This window comes from Hylobates moloch, unplaced genomic scaffold, assembly GCF_009828535.3.
Source record: "Hylobates moloch isolate HMO894 unplaced genomic scaffold, HMol_V3 SCAFFOLD_20, whole genome shotgun sequence".
In the NCBI taxonomy this organism is placed as follows: Eukaryota; Metazoa; Chordata; class Mammalia; order Primates; family Hylobatidae; genus Hylobates; species Hylobates moloch.
Window position 1 is genome coordinate 25016146 of NW_026652295.1, and position 18321 is coordinate 25034466.

At 41.0% G+C, this 18321-nt stretch overlaps 1 protein-coding gene across 1 annotated transcript in view; it reads left to right on the top strand.

Moving 5' to 3' along the window:
* Positions 1 to 1816, top strand: part of SCGN (secretagogin, EF-hand calcium binding protein) — a 42571-nt gene extending 40755 nt beyond the window's left edge. Inside the window, exon 11 of the mRNA XM_032140393.2 lies at positions 1236 to 1816. Coding sequence (XP_031996284.1) covers positions 1236 to 1364 — 129 coding nt within the window. The 3' untranslated portion in view covers positions 1365 to 1816. The remainder of the gene's footprint in view (positions 1 to 1235) is intronic.
* Positions 1817 to 18321: the final 16505 nt, after the last annotated feature.

Below are 18321 nucleotides of genomic sequence, written 5' to 3' on the forward strand. Positions count from 1 at the left end.
GGCCGGGCATGGTGGCTCACTCCTGTAATCCTAGCACTTTGGGAGGCCAAGGAGGGCGGATCACCTGGTGTCAGGTGTTCAAGACCAGCCTGGCCAACATGGTGAAACACTGTCTCTACTAAAATACAAAAATTAGCCGGGCATGATGGTGGGTGACTGTAAGCCCAGCTACTTGGGAAGCTGAGATGGGAGAATCACTCGAACCCGGGAGATGGTGGTTGCAGTGAGCCGAGATCACTGCCACTGCACTCCAGCCTGGGCGGCTGAGACTTCCTCTCAAAAAAAAAATTTAGGGCCAGTAAGCCAGGTGAGATCCATTTTGAAGGATGGGCTCTTTGATTCTGACATTTATTCACAGATGCATCAGCACACATGTAGTTTCATTAGACTAGTCTTTTCTTCATGAGAATGTTATGAAATTTTGCAATGAGCACTCATTTGGAATCAGAGGACTATTGAGGACTGTCTCCAATTGTCAGAGGACTGTTGGACTATTCTTGGGCTCAAAAATGCTGCCACAACTTTCCAGCTTGGCAGGAAGCTTAAGCTTTCTCTGCACCTCTATTTCCTAATTTGTAAAAGAGGTGGAATTATTTACTTCCCAGCATTATTGTGAAGCTTAAATGAAATAACCTATGGAGAATCAATTTGTTAAAGCATTCCTCACTTTTGCAGGCCTTTGAGCTTGAAGTAAAAAACTTTTCCTAGCTAACATGTATCACATTTCTAGCTAACATTCTTTCTTGCCCCCTAACATATCCCTTGGAGTAAATATTACATCCCTAGCTCCACCACATGTTTTAAATATACATTCAGTATAACCATTTTTTTTTTTTAAACCAGAGGCACAAAAATCTCCTACAGGGAGATAATGAAATGTGTCTTCTCTCATCAGTGCAGCAAGGCAGAAATTTATGATCATAATTCTCTACTTTGAGGCAAAGTATCTTTACTATGGTTGCTAATAAGGCAGTCTTTCTCTAAGAACTGCAGGGAAGTGACGTGGAAGTAAAGGTTTTTTGGCCTGAAGGGACATGCTGAGAAATGAAGCTGCTGGCAGAAAACTTATCCTTGGCAGCATTTGGTGGGATGAGGCAATAGACTCATTCCCTCACTCCCTGTGGCCTGTCTCCTCCAAGGCAGGACACCCTAAGCTTAGGGAGCATCAGAGAGGGTGTTAAAGGGTGGGAACACCATTGGCTTGCCTGTTAACATGTTACTTTTGTCGCCCTCAGCCCAGCATCAGCGGGGTGGACCTTGATAAGTTCCGCGAGATTCTCTTGCGTCACTGCGACGTGAACAAGGATGGAAAAATTCAGAAGTCTGAGCTGGCTTTGTGTCTTGGGCTGAAAATCAACCCATAATCCCAGACTGCTTTGCCTTTTGCTCTTACTGTGTTTCTGCGCTCTTGCTGGTAGAATCGTATCTGTGCATTGCTGCTGGGGACACAGTGGGCAAACTCACAAATGGTGTGCTATTCTTGGGCAAGAGGAGGGACGCTAGGGCCTTCCTTCCACCGCCATGATCTATCCCTGCCTCACCGAAAGCCCCCGTGTAGTGTCTGTGTTGTTTTCCCCTTGACCCTGGGCTTTCCTATCCTCCCAAAGACTCAGCTCCCCTGTTAGATGGCTCTGCCTGTCCTTCCCCGGTCACCAGGGTGGGGGGCGGACAGGGGCAGCTGAGTGCATTCATTTTGTGCTTTTCTTGTGGGCTTTCTGCTTAGTCTGAATGGTGTGTGGCATTCATGGCAATTCTGTAACTTCAACATAGATTTTTTGTGTGTGTGTGGAAATAAATCTGCAATTAGAAACAAAAATGTACTGATAATTGCTTTTGTCTTGTGACCTTTGAAATGTTCTACCTGATGCTTTGACTAAGAAACCCCTTATCTAATGGGGATCGGGGGAAGGGTAGAGAAGGAGAGTGAAGGGCAATATCTTAAAAGAAATCCACACCACCAATCCTTCTATAGTTCTCACATGCCCTCACTAGGGCTGACTTCCGGGTGAGCTGGCATTAAAGTGAGAGCTGCCAATAATCACTTTTTATTGGAAGGAGGAGACCAGAACACTCATCCTGGACTGGGTTTTGTTCTTAAGTGCTTGGTGAGCTCACATGGCTAGGCAGGTAGAAATAGAGAAGAAATATGAAGAAATAGAGAAGAAAAATATTTCCCAAGTAACCCAGGCTCCCCTCCCCTTCCCTTCCTTTTCCAACAGTGCTCTCCAGCAAATCTGGGACCACAGCAGCCTTCTTCTAGGTACGTGAGTGCCTCTCATGGGTGCCTCTGCATGCTCCTGGCCCCAACATGTGCCCTGCTGTCTTCTGTCCTGGAACTCTGATGCCATCCCCATGGAAAGGAGACTATTGGGGCAAGGGGAGAGTTTCTGCAGGGCAGGCCCCACTTTCCTTTACTGTCTTCATCCTTTATTCTTCATAACACCCCTACCGTATACTAGACTGTACAGTAATTTCAGGCTTAGTGAAGTGTTATAGATAATTCAGAAAAATTAGTGTAGAACAGTGTATTTAGAGCTGTTCGTAACCCAAGAATTCTGTTTACAGGGGTTCCCTTCATTGCACACCCTTGTCCTAACCTGATTTTCTTCCCCTCAGGTCTCCCTTACCTCCAACATATAGATAATTCATACTAAGAACTACTATTTACTAAGTGCTTTCTATATGCCAAGTACTTCTAGGTGCTATCCATACCTTAAGTAATTTAATCTTCACCAAATCCCTGTGAGATAGGTACTATCATGATACTCATCTTAGAGATGAAGAAACCAAGGTAGATAGAAGCTAAACAATATGTTCGTTATCATAGCTCTTAGAAGTGGTAAGTCAGGGAGTCTGACTCTGGAACCACGTGCTCCTAACCACCACTTTATTTTATTTTTTATTTTTTTTGTTTTGTTTTTTTTTGAGACGGGCTTTCGCCATGTTGCCCAGGCTGGTCTCAAACTCCTGGGCTCAAGTGATCCACTCGCCTCAGCTTCTGAAAGTGCTGGGATTACAGGCATGAACCACCATACCCGGCCAACAACCACTTAATTACAGACAATTTTCATGCACCTTTCAGGAAGCCTTGGCCCTTTCCTGCAGGTTCTTTCTCACGGTGGGATCCGCCACACCTCCCAGAAGAACAATTCTCCTAGGCCGGGTCATTCAGCCTGGAGTACACTTTGTGGGAGCTTAAAGAGAGTTCAGGAAGCACCACAGGGTGAACCACACATGCCAGATTCTTCTGTTGATTGTCCAAATGGTGAGCTAACTGTGCACACATACACCCTTCACAGGACAAACAACCATTTTCAGGATTGAGACTGCCTGAACCCACAAAGAGGAAAAGACATTCTCTGTTTCCAGGACATCACATTGTTCTGCAGTGATTAAGGCCTCTTAATCTCCTGTTTTCTTGTTTTGTTTTAAATAACAGAAGCCTTTTATTTTAACATAGTTGAATTTATTTTATATTTATTTATTGCAACATATTTTATGTTTGGTTTGAGAAAACCCACTCTATATGTCACAAATGCATTCTCTTCCACTATCACTTTTTTAAACTTTAAAAAAATTGTAGTCATAGATACATATGTGTATGTGTTTGTAGCATAACAATTGCCATTTAACCGTTTTAAGTGTATAATTCAGTGGCACTGATTACATTTACAGTCTTGTGCAATGATTACCACTATGTCTAAAGTTTACTCATCACCCCAGACAGAAACTCTGTACCCACTAAACAATAACTCCCAATTTCCCTCTTCTCCATTCTCTGTTAAGCTCTAATCTATGTTCTGTCTATATGAATTCACCTATTCTAGATATTTTATATAAGTTGAATCATATAATATTTGACCTTTTGTGTCTGGTTTGTTTTACTAAGCATCGTAATTTCATGATTTATCCATGTTGTAGCACATATCAGAATGTCATTCCTTTTTATGGCTGAATTATTTTCCATTGTATGAGTAGTCTATATTTTGTTTATTCATTTGCCTGTTGATTGACATTTGGTTTGTTTCCACCCGTTCGTTATTGTAAATAATGCTGCAAGGAACATTGGCATATGAGCATCTGCATTCCTGTTTTCAATTCCTTTGTGTATATACATAGGAGTGGAACTGGTGGTTCACATATTAATTCTATGTTTATCTTTTTGAGGAAATGCCAAACTGTTTTCCATATAGCTGCAATATTTTACATTCCCACTAGTAATGTATGAAGGCTCTAATTTTAATCTCCTGTTCCTAAATAGAGCTTTTTCTGGAACTGGCAAAAATCAGAACTGGACCCAAGGCTGAGCCATATCCACTTAATTTGTGACTCTTCCTTTAGCTACACGAACAGAGTCTTTGAGGTTTGCTGCTCCTGCAATGGGTGTACTGCATTCTTAGCTAAGGATGTGCATCCTCTTCAGTGTCTACCTAGTGGTGGCTGAGAGGAGGATGAGGGTGGGAAGGGACGTTTTATTCTTTTAGGAATAATTTGTTGAGACCCATTGAAAGAAGCTACTTACCTTGAGCAACAGCAAGCTTTTAGTCATGGTACATAGCTGAGACTCTATCAGAAGCTCTCAGGTTTCCTGCTCTATTACAATCTTAAGTTGATGAAGACCTTTCCAAGCATGCAAAGAAAGGGCTGGTGAAGATCTTTGAATAGCAAGACGGTGGGTTTGTTCCATGTGAGGAATGAGTTAACTATATAATATAATGTAGGTGCTGGTGGATTCATTTATGGATGGCTAAGGAAGATAAATGGACTTAGGTTTTTGTTGAAAACCCAGAGGCAGATCAGCGAGCTGAAGTAGAGGCTCCTAGTAGGCAGAAGTCTCTTATCAGAGCCCATGTAGTATATATTTGATGCGTTGGGAAAAAGTGGAATGACGTCCTGAAAGCTGTGCTTTGGTCCAGAGATGTGTGTTCATCCATTCATTCAACAAATACCTATTAAGAATGAATGAAGCCTTCTTCAATTGGTCAGGCCCTCAGACACCACTCCCTCCCCTGAATTATAATCCCAGGTAGTCACCTTCCTACTCATCTGCCAACTATACCTCCAAATAGTGTTAATTTATATTTATGGATACTTTTCTTCTTAAGTGGATTGTAAAGTTATTGATACCACGGAATTGTGTATTGCAATCCTTTGTATATGAAGCATTTTAGTTGTAATCAAGAATGCTGTTGACAGTGGTGGTGGTGATGCTGTTGGTGGTGATGGTGTTGGTGGACTAAGAATCTACTGCGCAACATGGTTAGGGATTGGGCAGTGCTTAATGTAATCTTTTATTGGGTCTACATGATTATAAAGCAAAATAAAAATGTAATTATATTTGCTGCATAGTGTAGCCTAAAATACATAGTTAAGCGATAGATCTCAATCACTCATTTTTGTAAAATTTCAGTAAAATTGGTGTGGGTATCCAGCTTTACTTTATCTCTTGATATTGCAATTTCTGGTCAATTCAGTCCCAAATTCTATAAAACCCAGTAGCTGGAGTGGACTTAATATAACACAGATAAGGGACTTTCTGATTAGACCTGGACAAGGCTTGGTGTAAAAACAACTTGAGGCCTTACTGCCAGACCCATAAGCTTCAGTTTTGCTTCTTGTTTGCTTGTTTATAAGTTCTTGAAGGCAAAAGCTTATAGGTTTTTATAGGTTTTTATTTTAGCAATAGTTAGCTTATTTTTGCTTTATCAGGGTTAGGTATACTTAGAGCCATGACCTCCTCTATGAGACTTTTAGGACAATGTTGAGTTTCTAACTATCATAACAGTCATAACCTGGGAGATAAACTGCCGCTTCTGTCTCCTCGAGGACCTTCTCTCTTCATTCCCTCCAGGGTTAAAGGAACTAATTATTTCGACTGTGGACCTTCCCTTGTTTTTCTTAACATTCTGGGCCATCTCAGTCTCCCTGACTCCTTCCACTGACACCAGTCCCACTCTCCTCTGCTCCCACACTCCCTCCAGCCTCCCTCCTCTCTCTGCAGTGACTTCACAGCTCCCTAGTCTCTCTTCTTGACCTTTTTCTAATCTCTTCTTTCCATCTTCCACTTCATCCCTTTTGCCCTTGACCAATTAAAATGTACCCTTTCTTCTTGGATCTCCTTAAGTCCTAACTTGTCCATAAATCTGCTCCAATACTCTCCACTATCTCTTTTCACCCAATTTCTATTACTCTTTAATTAATATCCATAATTTAATCCTAATTCTCCTGTAGTTGCTGTATCTGTGTATGTGATACATATGTGTGTATGTCACCTCCAACTAGGTGAAAACCTTCCAGTAAGATCTGAAACCCTTGTTTTAGATGTTGGTAGCAACTCCATGTGGCCCTGCCAGACCACTACATGAGCAAACATCTCCTAGCCCAGTTACCAGCACAGATGAAAAACTTTCATCACCAAGTGATAGAGAAAGCCTTGCCTCTGAGGCTGGTTCCCTGGTATTTACTTCCAACTCTGACTTTTCCTAGCTGTATAGCCTGGGGAAAATCAACAAATCTTTCTATATATCCATTTCCTTATCTGAAAAATAATACTGACTTCAGTAAAAATGATGCTCTATGTTCAGGATTTGAGCAAGCATCTCCCCGGGCCACCACTCCAAATGCATAGCACTGTCAGAATCAGTGATAAGAAATAATTTTAAAAAATAAGGCTCACAAATAAGACGAGACATTTCCTGTAGGATAAAGCAGAGCCTGAGGTCTTGCTGGGCTCCAGATTCTGAGGCAAGAAGGGGCAGCAGCAGGCACCAGAAAGGTCCCTGAGCAGGGAGAAAGGAGTGGGTCTCACTGCTCAAAACCAGGGGCTGGAGATGGACTTCACAGGCATGAAAAGAGGCTGGAAAAGCTGAGAGGCGCTGCTGGGCCAAAGGCTTATGAGTGACTCAAACCTAGGGAGCTGGACCTGTGCCAAGTCACTCACTGCACCATTAGGCAACCTCTAATATCCACAGTATTTTTAGAGGGAAGGAGTCACGGGCCCCCAGTGCAAAATGTAGGTTTTAAGCTATGGCCCTAAAAGGCCAGTCTTATGTAAGCACCCAGCTACTGGACAAGAACTTAGAACAGACACAGAGAGAAAGAGAAATAAAAAGAGAAAGAGAAAGAGAGAGAGAGAGAAAGAGAAAGAGAGAGATCATTTTTTATTCACATAAGCCTGCAAACTTTAATTCTTAAGCTCATAAGGTTAGAAATAGAACTATCAGCAATCCTTCTTCTGAGTATATGCCCAAAAGAGAAGAATTCACCACCACCTTGTAAAGATACCTCACCCTGATGTCCACTGCAGCATTATTCACAGTAGCCAAGATATGGAAACAATCTACATGTCCATTGACAGATAAATGAATAAAGAAAATGTGGTATATATTTTCATTCTTAAAAAGCAAGGAGAGCCTGCCATTGGCCACAACATGAATGGACCTGGAGGACATTATGCTAAGTGAACTAAGCCAGGCACAAAAAAGAAAAATACTGCATGATCTCACTTACATGTGGAATATTTGGGGTTTTGTAAAAAAAGAGCTCAAATACACAGAGACAGAGGATGAAACAGTGGTTGGGGAGTGAGGAGGGGACGGCACAGGCAGTGGGGAGATGTAGGTCAAAGGATATAAAATAGCAGGTATACTAGGATGAAGAAATTTAGAGATCTAATGTACAACATGAGGCCTAAACTTAATAAAATTGTATTAGGATTTTATGTTATATAAGTAGATTTTAGCTGCCCTTGTCACAAAAAATAATCATGTGAGATGACAGATATTTTAATCTGCTTTATTATAGTAACTATTTTACTATCTATATGTGTCCCATAACATCATATTGTAAGACCCAAATATACGCAATAAAATTTATTTTAAAAATAAATAAATAAAACAAAAAGTTTTTAAGGTCATTGGGAAAAAAGCTCATGAGAAAAGCTAATGCTGAAGAGACTATTACAAAATCAATACCCAGGGAGTAAACAAATGAAATAAAAACAATACAGCCATATAAAAATACCTTCAAAATAGATATGTTTGTATTTGCTTAAATATATGTAACTTATGTTTGTAAAGGAATCTGTAATTTGCTTGCCTCCAGGAAGAGGAACTGGGTGACAGGGTAGGAGGGAGACTTCACAGAATATTCTTTGTACCTTTTGAATTTTGAACCATATGAATGTATTATCTACTTAAACAGATATATAAACATAAAATTTAATAATTATAATACCAGTATATGTTTGCTTAGAACCCTTACAATAATAAAGGTATAATAATTAAAACAATTATTTTAAAATAGGCAGAATGAAATATAAGCAAGTGGACATAAGTAAGAACCCATTAAAATCATGAAAATAAAATATATAATTGCTGAAATAATATTAGTGCAAGAAATAACTTTTGACTGGTCACAGTTGGAATCAGTGAATACACATATTGCAGATAATTCACACAGGAAGACACACAGAGACACACTAGATAAAAATTAAAAAGAAGATAATAGTTGTTTTTACAGTCCACAACATATGTCTATAGCAATTGCAAACAAAGAGAATAAAAATAGTGGATCAATACAACTTGAAGAGATAACAGGTCAGTTTCCAGAAATGATGAAGACATGAATCCTCTGAATGCGAATACATATTGAATTCTAAACCTGGTAAATAAAAATAAACCCACACCAGAAACTTTATATTGAAAATGTAGAAAATATAGGCTAAAAAAATCACAAAAGCTGAGAAAAATGAGAAAATTATGTATTAAATAATAACTACATTGCCAGTAGATTTTTATCAGCAAAGCCAGATAACAAATGGACAGTGGAGTATTTCCAAGTAAGAAAGGAAAATAACTGTTAATCTAAAGTGTTACCTATCTAAACTATCACTCAAAATTAGGATGAAAGACTTTACATAGACAAATATTTTGAGGGCTTTACTCAACTTCCACCATATATTCTTATTAAGAACTAGATAAGGATGTATTTAAGCAGAAAACTAAATCCAGAAGGAAGTGTGGGATGCATAGTATGGAAATTGATTTTAAAATATTTAAGCTTTAAAATGGACAAAGATTTGGCTAAAAATTGATTTGTAAGGATGTTCACTATAGTACTAGCTATAATATACCAAAGTATAGAAACAACCAAGATGCCCAATAGTGTTACTCCAAACTTTGTAGCACTTCACTTTTATTAAAAACCTGGACTCTTAAAACGCTTTTTTTTTTCTTTTTTGAGACGGAGCCTTGCTCTGTCGCCCAGGCTGGAGTGCAGTGGCACGATCTCAGCTCACTGCAACCTCCGCCTCTAGGGTTCAAGTGAGTCTCTTGCCTCAGCCTCCTGCATATCTCGGATTAGAGGCACCCACCACAGTTTTGTATTTTTTAGTAGAGACGGGGCTTCACCATTGTTGGCCAGGTTGGTCTCGAACTCCTCACCTCAGGTGATCTGCTCTGTTTTAAGTGCTGGGAGTATACGCGTGAGCCACCGCGCCCGGCCTAAATAGCTGTCTTTCGTGGATTACATAATAATCTCACAAACTGTCTTTGTGGCCTGTTATCTTCCTGGGAGTAGAGGTTAAAATATTTTATTGAAAAAAGATAGCTAAAGTATAGTGTTGAAAAGCAGCAGCTACCTTGTCTTTCTCGCAGGGCAATGGGGAAGTGGCCTGCTTCTTCCGTGCCCGGGAGTACACAGAGGATCAGGTTGTGAGACTCTAACCCTATGGCAGTTCCTAGGGGCTTCTATTACACACGTCAATTAAACGCTCTACGGTAGGGACAGGTAACTTCCTCTCAAGCTTTTGACTTGGTCTATGGACAGGTGGGCTTGGAGAATGAGTGCAAGGTTTTCGGAACGCAGCAAGTATAAAATGTCAGAGATTGGAATGGTAAAGCTTTCCTCTGGAGTAAAGAGCCTGCTGAACAGCCCGGATTCTCCTAGCTACTCTGACCAAGCTTCGCCTCTTTCTGCCAGGAGATAACCTGCCACCAGCGTCCTAGTCCTAATTCTTCTAGTTCTTGCGTTCCTCCAGCTGCGAACTCCTCCGAACGAACAGCTGTCTCCGAGTCCGCTTGTTACCGTCTCGGGGTTTTTATAGGCACAGGATGGGGGCGTGGCAGGCCAAGAAAGTCTTGGGAAATGCAACCTTTGGTCAGGGAAAAAACAATGCCTGTCCTCACCTAGGTCCGTGGGCACAGGCTCGGGGCGGACCCTTAGCCAAGGACCACACCCTCCTCTACCCAGCACTTCTCTTTCCGCTTCGGTATCATTTAAAGGGACCATGCCCTTCCTTTCCATATCAGTATTACGCAACTCAAAAAAGGCGTAATGACAATGTAAGATTAAGAGTGCAAACAAAAAATTACAAAAAGTGGACAGGAATGAATTAGGAATTCAAAGCAAAGTTCAGATTATTCACTATTTTAGAAGTAGCATTCCAGCAATTTAGAGATACTGTTTAGGAAAAAGAAATGGGTCTATCTTGACTATTCCGTTATGTTAAATTAAAAAGAAAAGGCCAGGTGCAGTGGATCACGCCTGTAATCCCAGCACTTGGGAAGGCCGAGGCGGGTGGATCACGAGGTCAGGAGATCGAGACCATCCTGGCTAGCACGGTGAAACACCGTCTCTACTAAAAATATAAAAAATTAGCCAGGCGTGGTGACATGCACCTGTAATTCCAGCTACTCGGGAGCCTGAGGCAGGAGAATCGCTTGAACCAGGGAGGCGGAGGTTGCAGTGAGCCGAGATCGCGCCACTGCACTCCAGCCTGGGCAACAGAGCGAGATTCCGTCTCAAAAAAAAAAAAAAAAAAATTACAAGGAAAAACTCCCAATTGTCTGTGGAGACTGACAATGGAGATGAGAGAACGTTGAGGGTTGGGTGGCGATGACCTTCAAGAAACCTGATGCATTTTGTGGTATTTCTTATGCTGTGATTCCTCCTCTTCCATCATCCATCTTTATCTTGTCATAATAATCTATCCATTATCTTCCTTTAAATATAGAATTAGTGCTTGCCTAATTGGCTTTCCTGGAATCTAACTAGTTTTAAACATTTTCTCACCTTAATTTTTTGTATGTAAAAATGAAGATGGCGTTTACAACAGAGTTGAGGTAATCATTTTCACAGGGAAATCATTTCCAAGGATTTATAACTGTGTTCACTAATTTGTTAGAGCATGAAATGATGAACTCCATTTTTTTTTCTTTTGCACTCCAGATTACAGTCAAGGAAACATCTTTCTTCTTATACCCATCATAAAAAGAGACACAATAGCCAACGGCTTGCCTGCCATCTAGTGCTTACCTATTACCAGAAAAACTTCATGGTAGTGAAAATACAATCCTTCACTACTAATTTGACTTCATTATTTGCAATCAAGATCAAAGCCAACTCTTTGGCACAATTTCTTTTGCTAGAAGTTTAAGAAAGTTCACTGGGTTTTTTATTTATGGCAATCTCCTTGGATGTTTATTGAAATAGTTCAATAATGACTAAAATTTTCAAGTTTTTTGGCTGTCAGATTGATGTTTCCCTGAATAAATCACTGTGTATGAATGGTCCACAAGGCTGCTCAATTTTATGGGCAGCACTTGGTAGTTAGTGTTGCCTGGTGAGTTAACATCTAGTGAGACTATCTGATATATACAGTCTTCTTCTACGAGGGGCTGGAAGCTTCCTCCTGACAAACACACTGTGGTGAAAGAGTGATTGAACCTGGGGTCTAATCCTGAATGTGAATTCCAGCTTAAGCCATTTTATCTCGGACAAAGTCACCTGACTCTCCCAGGATTACATTTCTTATGTAAAATGAAAGGCCAGATTGATTGATTTCTAAGGTTTCTTCTAGTTCTAACTACATTCTTGATTACAATCCATGTTGAAGAATTAATAACCCGATGGAAAAGTATGCAAATATTTTCACTTTGTACTTTAATTACAGATATTATTCTTTAAAATTACTTGCTAATAATTGTTGCCCTAAAGAAGATTCAGACTGGAAAGTAGCTTTTATGCACTAAAATTCTTCACGGGGCTTGTATACATTAATAGGGCAGATGCAAGCCATTTGGGCCAAACAAATCCATCCAAAGTTAGAAAAGCTCTAGGATATGTCAGGTCAGAAAGAACATGTAATAGGAAAAAAGCCTATATAAATGAGAGGGGAAAGTATATGAACCTAGTTAAATTTTTGAGCCCACCACTTACTGGCTATGTGCTACTGAAACCGCCACTGCAAAATTGTAACTGCCCTAAAGAAGATTCAGAGCTGAGAGTTGCTTTTATGTACTAACATACGTAATGGGGCTTGTATACCTTAATACAGGTTTTATAGCAAAAGCCCCACCCAAGTTCCTAGTCAGGTCTGTTTATGCAAAGGAAATATTCAAATTTATTTAGTTCTGATTGGTTTATACAGCTGAGCCCTTATTGGTCAGTACAGATGATCCCTGATTGGTTGGTTCAGGTGAGCTCTGAAAATTCTAAACTTGAACAGAGGTGTGGGTTTACTGGGAACTCAGAATACTCCTTGTGACCTCTAGTTAGCAACTGGTCCTTGGCTCTATTTTAAATTCAGGTCCAGTTAACCACTTCGGATTCATCCTGAAGGATTGGCTTTTTCAGTTTCACATTTATTAATGACAGCTTTGCATTTTTTAGTTACCCTGTTAATCAATTATGATCAGCTTGTCCAGGCACAGTGGCTCACGCCTGTAATCCCAGCACTTTGGGAGGCCCAGGCCAGTGGAACACCTGAGGTCAGGAGCTCGAGACCAGCCTGGCCAACATGGTGAAACCCTGTCTCTACTAATAATATGAAAACTAGCTGAGCGTGGTGGCGCGTGCCTGTAATCCCAGCTATTCAGGAGGCTGAGGCAGGAGAATTGCTTGAACCCAGGAGGTGGAGGTTGCAGTGAGCTGAGATCACGCCATTGCACTCCAGCCTGGACGACAAGAGCGAAACTCCGTTTCCAAAAAACAAAAAATATTACCAGCTTGAATTCTCCCCATTGCACCCTGGGAAGTTCATGGCCCTGGTCTGCAAGTCTCCCAGGTTGTTCCTAAGAACTTCGTCTGTGGAGAAGATATAGAATAAAGAAGAGGATCTGGGGGAAAATCAGAAGATCTTAGAGAGCCAGGAGAGCAACCTGGGCTCCTCACTGTCCACCAAAAAAAAAAAAAAAAGAAAAAAAAAATTCCCTTGGCTAGAATAAGAAAGAAAGGCCTTTTGGTCCCAGAGCAGTGGAATTGGGCCTAGCTTCATAACAGAAACCCAGGGAAACAGCAAGCTGTTGGAGGGGAGACTGCCACGTGTCACATCAGGGCTCCCTGTGACCCAAGTATAGCAAAGAAGAATCTGAGAACGAATAGTCTCAAACAGCTCTTCTTCATCTGTCAAAATATAATGCCCATTTTTTTCTAGACACTGAAGCAAAATTGTACTCCCCTAGTTATCTGAGTGCAGATGGTAGCAAAATTGAGTTAGGGAATGTTGTGCACATTTGGGAAGAGGGAGAGGGAAGGATAGTTTGTGTGGAACCTTTTCTTGGTGCACATTTTGTTTTTTTTTTATAAATCTGTGCCATTCTGACTCAGCACTGATTACTACATGCACAATGATAGCAATCCACAGGCAAGCATTCATATTGCTAATGATACTGCTTTGCAGAGTGATTATCTGAGAGCCATTCTCAGCTGCTGCATCAGGATTACAGCATTTTTGCAACCACAAATTAAGGCAGGGGTGAAAAAGCCAGCACTTGTTCAGTCAAAAAGAGCTGGCAAAGAGGGCAGCCTGCAATTAAATTAAACATGCTTGTCACCAGGGGGCTAGCAGGCCTGGTTCACATGCTCAAGAGTTGGGGATGACCTTTAACAGATGTAGATTCTCAATATATAAACCCTTGAGTCCAAAGCAGATAAATGAACAAAGTGTTGTAGCTGGCTGCGTCACGTTTTTATCTCCATTTGAATAAGCATTTTCTGGGCTTATTGTTGAGATACAACAAGCCATTGTTGAGATCTCTTAAAGGACCACACCAGCCAGCCCCATCTGTGATCTTATGCTTAGATATCCCAGGGATCAGTTTAACCAAAATCATTCATTTGTGCCAGTCTCTTCAACACTTTCTGAAAATTTTCCCTTTGGCTGTTTTGGATAAGAAAACTTCATTTTCAAATGTTTTGCCTAATATTTTTACCTTAATTGGGGTACACAAAAAGATCTTCCAGAGACAGAGCATCACTTGCAATAGTAAAAGACTCAAGTAACTGACTCAGGAGAGAAGTGTCTGCTAGCAGTAGGACTGGGCTATTTGATATATTTCATGGAACTTCTCCCTCTCTACTTCCCATCCTGCCTTTATCAGGAAGGCAAAGAAAAAACTTGATTTCACAAAAGCTTGACCCTTTAATTACTGGCATACTCAGGTTCACAGAAATCCTAAATGGCTTTGTATTGGCCACAACTTTTATCTCCAGCAGATTTATAAAACACTACAAGGCCATATCGCTAGTACTCAGCATATACAAAAGTTTTAACCAGATATGCTTCCTTATACGGGTTCTCTGTTCTAGCCTTAACTTGCCTGGAGCCTTCCTAACCCTTGGTGTGACCCTCAGTCTCCACTCTCTTTTCCACACATCAAAACATTATTCACCTTCAAGCACAGCTCAAAGCTCACTTCTTCCAGGAGGCAGTCCCTGATTAATCAGATGGAAGTGGTCACTTCCCCTCAGGAAATGAGACAGCTGCTCTATGAAGAAAAGAGCATTAGACTGAGAATCAGAAGGGCTGAACCCAAATCCCAGCTTTGCTAAGAACTCACTGAGGGACTGTATTAGTTTCCTAGAGCTTCCGTAAGAAAGTATCACATACTAGGTGGCTTTAAACAACAGATATGTATCATTTTACAGTTATGGAGGCTGGAAATCTGAAATTAAGGTGTTAGCAGAGCTGTTTCCTTCTGAAAGCTATGAGGGAGAATCTCTTTCATGTCTCTTTCCCACCTTCTGGTGGTTTGCTGGCAATCTTTGGTGTTCCTTGGCTAGTAGAAATGCTACCCTGATGTCTGCCTTTATCTTCACATGGCATTCCCCCTGTTTGCATGTCTGGCTCTGTATCCAAATTTCCTCTTTTTATAAGGACACCATTCATATTGGATTAGGGGCCCATCCTATGCCAGTATGACTTCATCTTAACTAATTACATTTGCAATGATCCCATTTACAAATAGGTCGTATTCTGAGGTACTGAGGGTTAGACTTCAAGATATGAATTTGGAGAGTATGCAATTGAACCCGTAACAGGGCCCGTAGGAAAAAAAAATCCGTCTCAGTTTCCTGACCTATAAAATAGAGGTAAAGTAGAAATAACTACTCACGGAATCCTTGGAAGGATTAGTGTAGGTAGTTACCCAGCTCTGTGGCTCAGTGGATGCATATGTTAGATTCCATATGTTATCATTTTTATTTTCTGCTGTCTTATTATGCTTTTTACACCTATATATGAGTGGAAGCAGAGAGGAGAGAAGACCCAAACATAATTGATGGTTCCTCCCTAGGGGAAGTGGGGACACCATAACAGCTTCCTTCAGTGAGGCACCAAGCTAGGCAAGGAGACAAGCTGTAAGCAAAGAGCTTACAGTCTGTTGGAGGGATTGCAGTGCCAGATGACCCAGCACAACTCATGAGTTAATGTTTGAAAGGTGTAGTGGTCTTTCCCTCAGTTCTTCAGCTGCTGCCTGGGATGCAGGATTTACTTCAGTGGAGTCAATTATGAGATGCGGCAAGAAGAGAAAGTGCTCTCAAGTGTGTGTTTATTTTACTCTAAATTTCATTTTAAGATGCATGTTTGTGTAAAATGCCTGTACATTTCCTTTGGACCATCTGCTGTAGAAGTAATAGGTCAGATTCAAGGGTGCTCTTTCCCTGCAGGCGTGGGGTCAGACCGATGCAGATCTTGTTCTCTTACACAGGCAGGGAGCCCAAAACTTGCCTCTGCTGTCCTTCTCTGAGAGTCTACCAATTGGCTTCCTTACTATTGTTGCACAACACCACACATAATTTTAAATTATATCACCCACGATTTCTTTTAGAAGCTCCACAGAAGGACATCCATAAAATTAGCCCTACTAGGGTTCTTACTGTTTCATTAAAGGTTTCTGGTAACTTTCTGATCGATGGAACAGTCATAACTACAAATGCTATGGATTTTGGATACATGACATAGGCATTTGCTTTCTTTTTAGAAAAACGTGAAACTAGGAAGGCAGTGTATTCAGAACTGAGCTCCCTACCTGGCTCATGACAGAAGCATGGGCAGTGGAGGAGCCAGTAAGTGATCTCCCAGGCATTCAACTCACTCAGCTCCGTAGCCTTCCTTAGAGTGCTTTTCCATACTTGTGTCTTAAACAATGGGCACAAAGTGATGAATTCAGAATGGACACACAGTAGGTGCTTTTAAGCGTGATTCCACCTGCCTCTAGCTGTCGACATAAGGCCACACTAGAGTAATTTTGTGGCAAATTCTGAGCTTGGTTACAGAACTTTTGGGCAGGCAGGACTCAACAAGCAAATCCCCCCGAGAGGGGGATTATGATTTATATTTGCAAAGCACCAAATAAAGTTCACATAAACCTCATGAGAGATTCCTCCTTCCATGCTATGAAGCGGAGGTCAGAAATGTCAAGACTTTCCCCAGGCTCCTCAGGAAGAAAGAAGCAGAGCCAGGACTCACACAGGACTTCTGACTCAAAAGCCTTTTCTCTCATGAGCCACTGGCCATGTGCGGTGGGCAGAAGTGGCTCTTACTCTCCTCCGTAGCTAACCTCAGGAAACTCCCCAGGGCTGAGGGAGGGGATGCGCTGAAGGGTCAGCAGGTGAAAGCAACCCTCACATAGGCCCATTCTATAGGAAAGGGCCGAACTCCTGTGCCCCAACATCTACCGCAGCAGAGGCCAGCACTTGAATAAGAAGTGCCGAGGAAGTGACCAGCACTTCTTTCTGAAGCAAGCCTAAATTAAGGGATAGCAAACCCCAGGAAGGAAACTCTGGACTGCTCCACTAGCATGGAGACAGCCAAAGGGCACCCAGGGTGCTCTGCAACCTTTTGCTCACAGAAGTGGAGGTGCTGAAGGTGCTTACTCTAAACTGAAAAAGGGATAGTCTCTGAACTTTCCTCACTCTTTCCTATCCCCAAACTCACAGACTGTGATAAGCCATAGTTCCACTATTAGACTGTAATCCCCTGCATGGCAAGATCTTTATATTTCATGGTATTTCCAGAAACTCAAGTGGAATCCAACATAGAACTTGCTCTCAGCAAAGGATTATTAATGATGACATTAGATTTCTCTAGATAGATAAAGATTTCTCAACCCTGGCACTTTTAGCATTTGGGGGCAGATAATTTTTCATTTTGGGGAGTTGTCCTATGTAAGATGTTTAGTAGCATCCCTGGCCTTGACTATGAGATGCCGGACCCGCCACCAGTTGTGACAACCAAAAATGCTTCCCAACATTGCCGAATGACCATTGGTAGAAAAATCACCCTTGGTTGAGAATCACTGCTTTAGAGGAAGAAATGAACTAACATATCTGAGCCTGGGCTATGTGCCGGATGCCTTATTGATGTGATCTCAGTTTGATCTTCATAATAACCCTGTGAGGTAGGTATTACCATGTACAGGTGAAGAGACTGAGGCACAGATTATGTAACTGGTTCAAGAACTCTCAGCTTAGAAGTAGCAGAGCTAGATTCTGAAGTAGGCCTGTCAGATTCCTGTGCTGACAGGAGGCAGAAATAACGACGGAAACAAGATCTGTACAGGCATTTGTGGGTGTTCTGCAACTGTTGCAACAGTTGTTCAAGTAATCATCATTCTCATGTCTTTTTCAGTTTACTAAAAGGTTGAAGTCTGAATGTATATTTTAAGCACTGATTTCTATTTTTTCTCCGTAGGACTATTAAATGCAGTATTCATAATTTCACTGTACATTTTCTCCAGTGTCACTTCAGAAATGTATTAAAAGTCAGATATATTTTCACGTGGAATGACTACTGGGCTCCCCCTGGTGTTAGCTTTGATTATATTTGACTTTAAAGGAGCTCACGTGTGACTGCATTTCAAATTAATGAGCGCTTTCTCTAAGAGGCAGTTTAAAAAATTCAACTGGCTCTAATTGATTGCATTATAAAATTGTTTTATTCAGATTTTGCAAATATTATATTTAAGGGCCTAATATAACTTAAGTTTTATAATGTTACAAAACAACTAATTTGAATTTGTTGTTTAAATTATTTTTTAT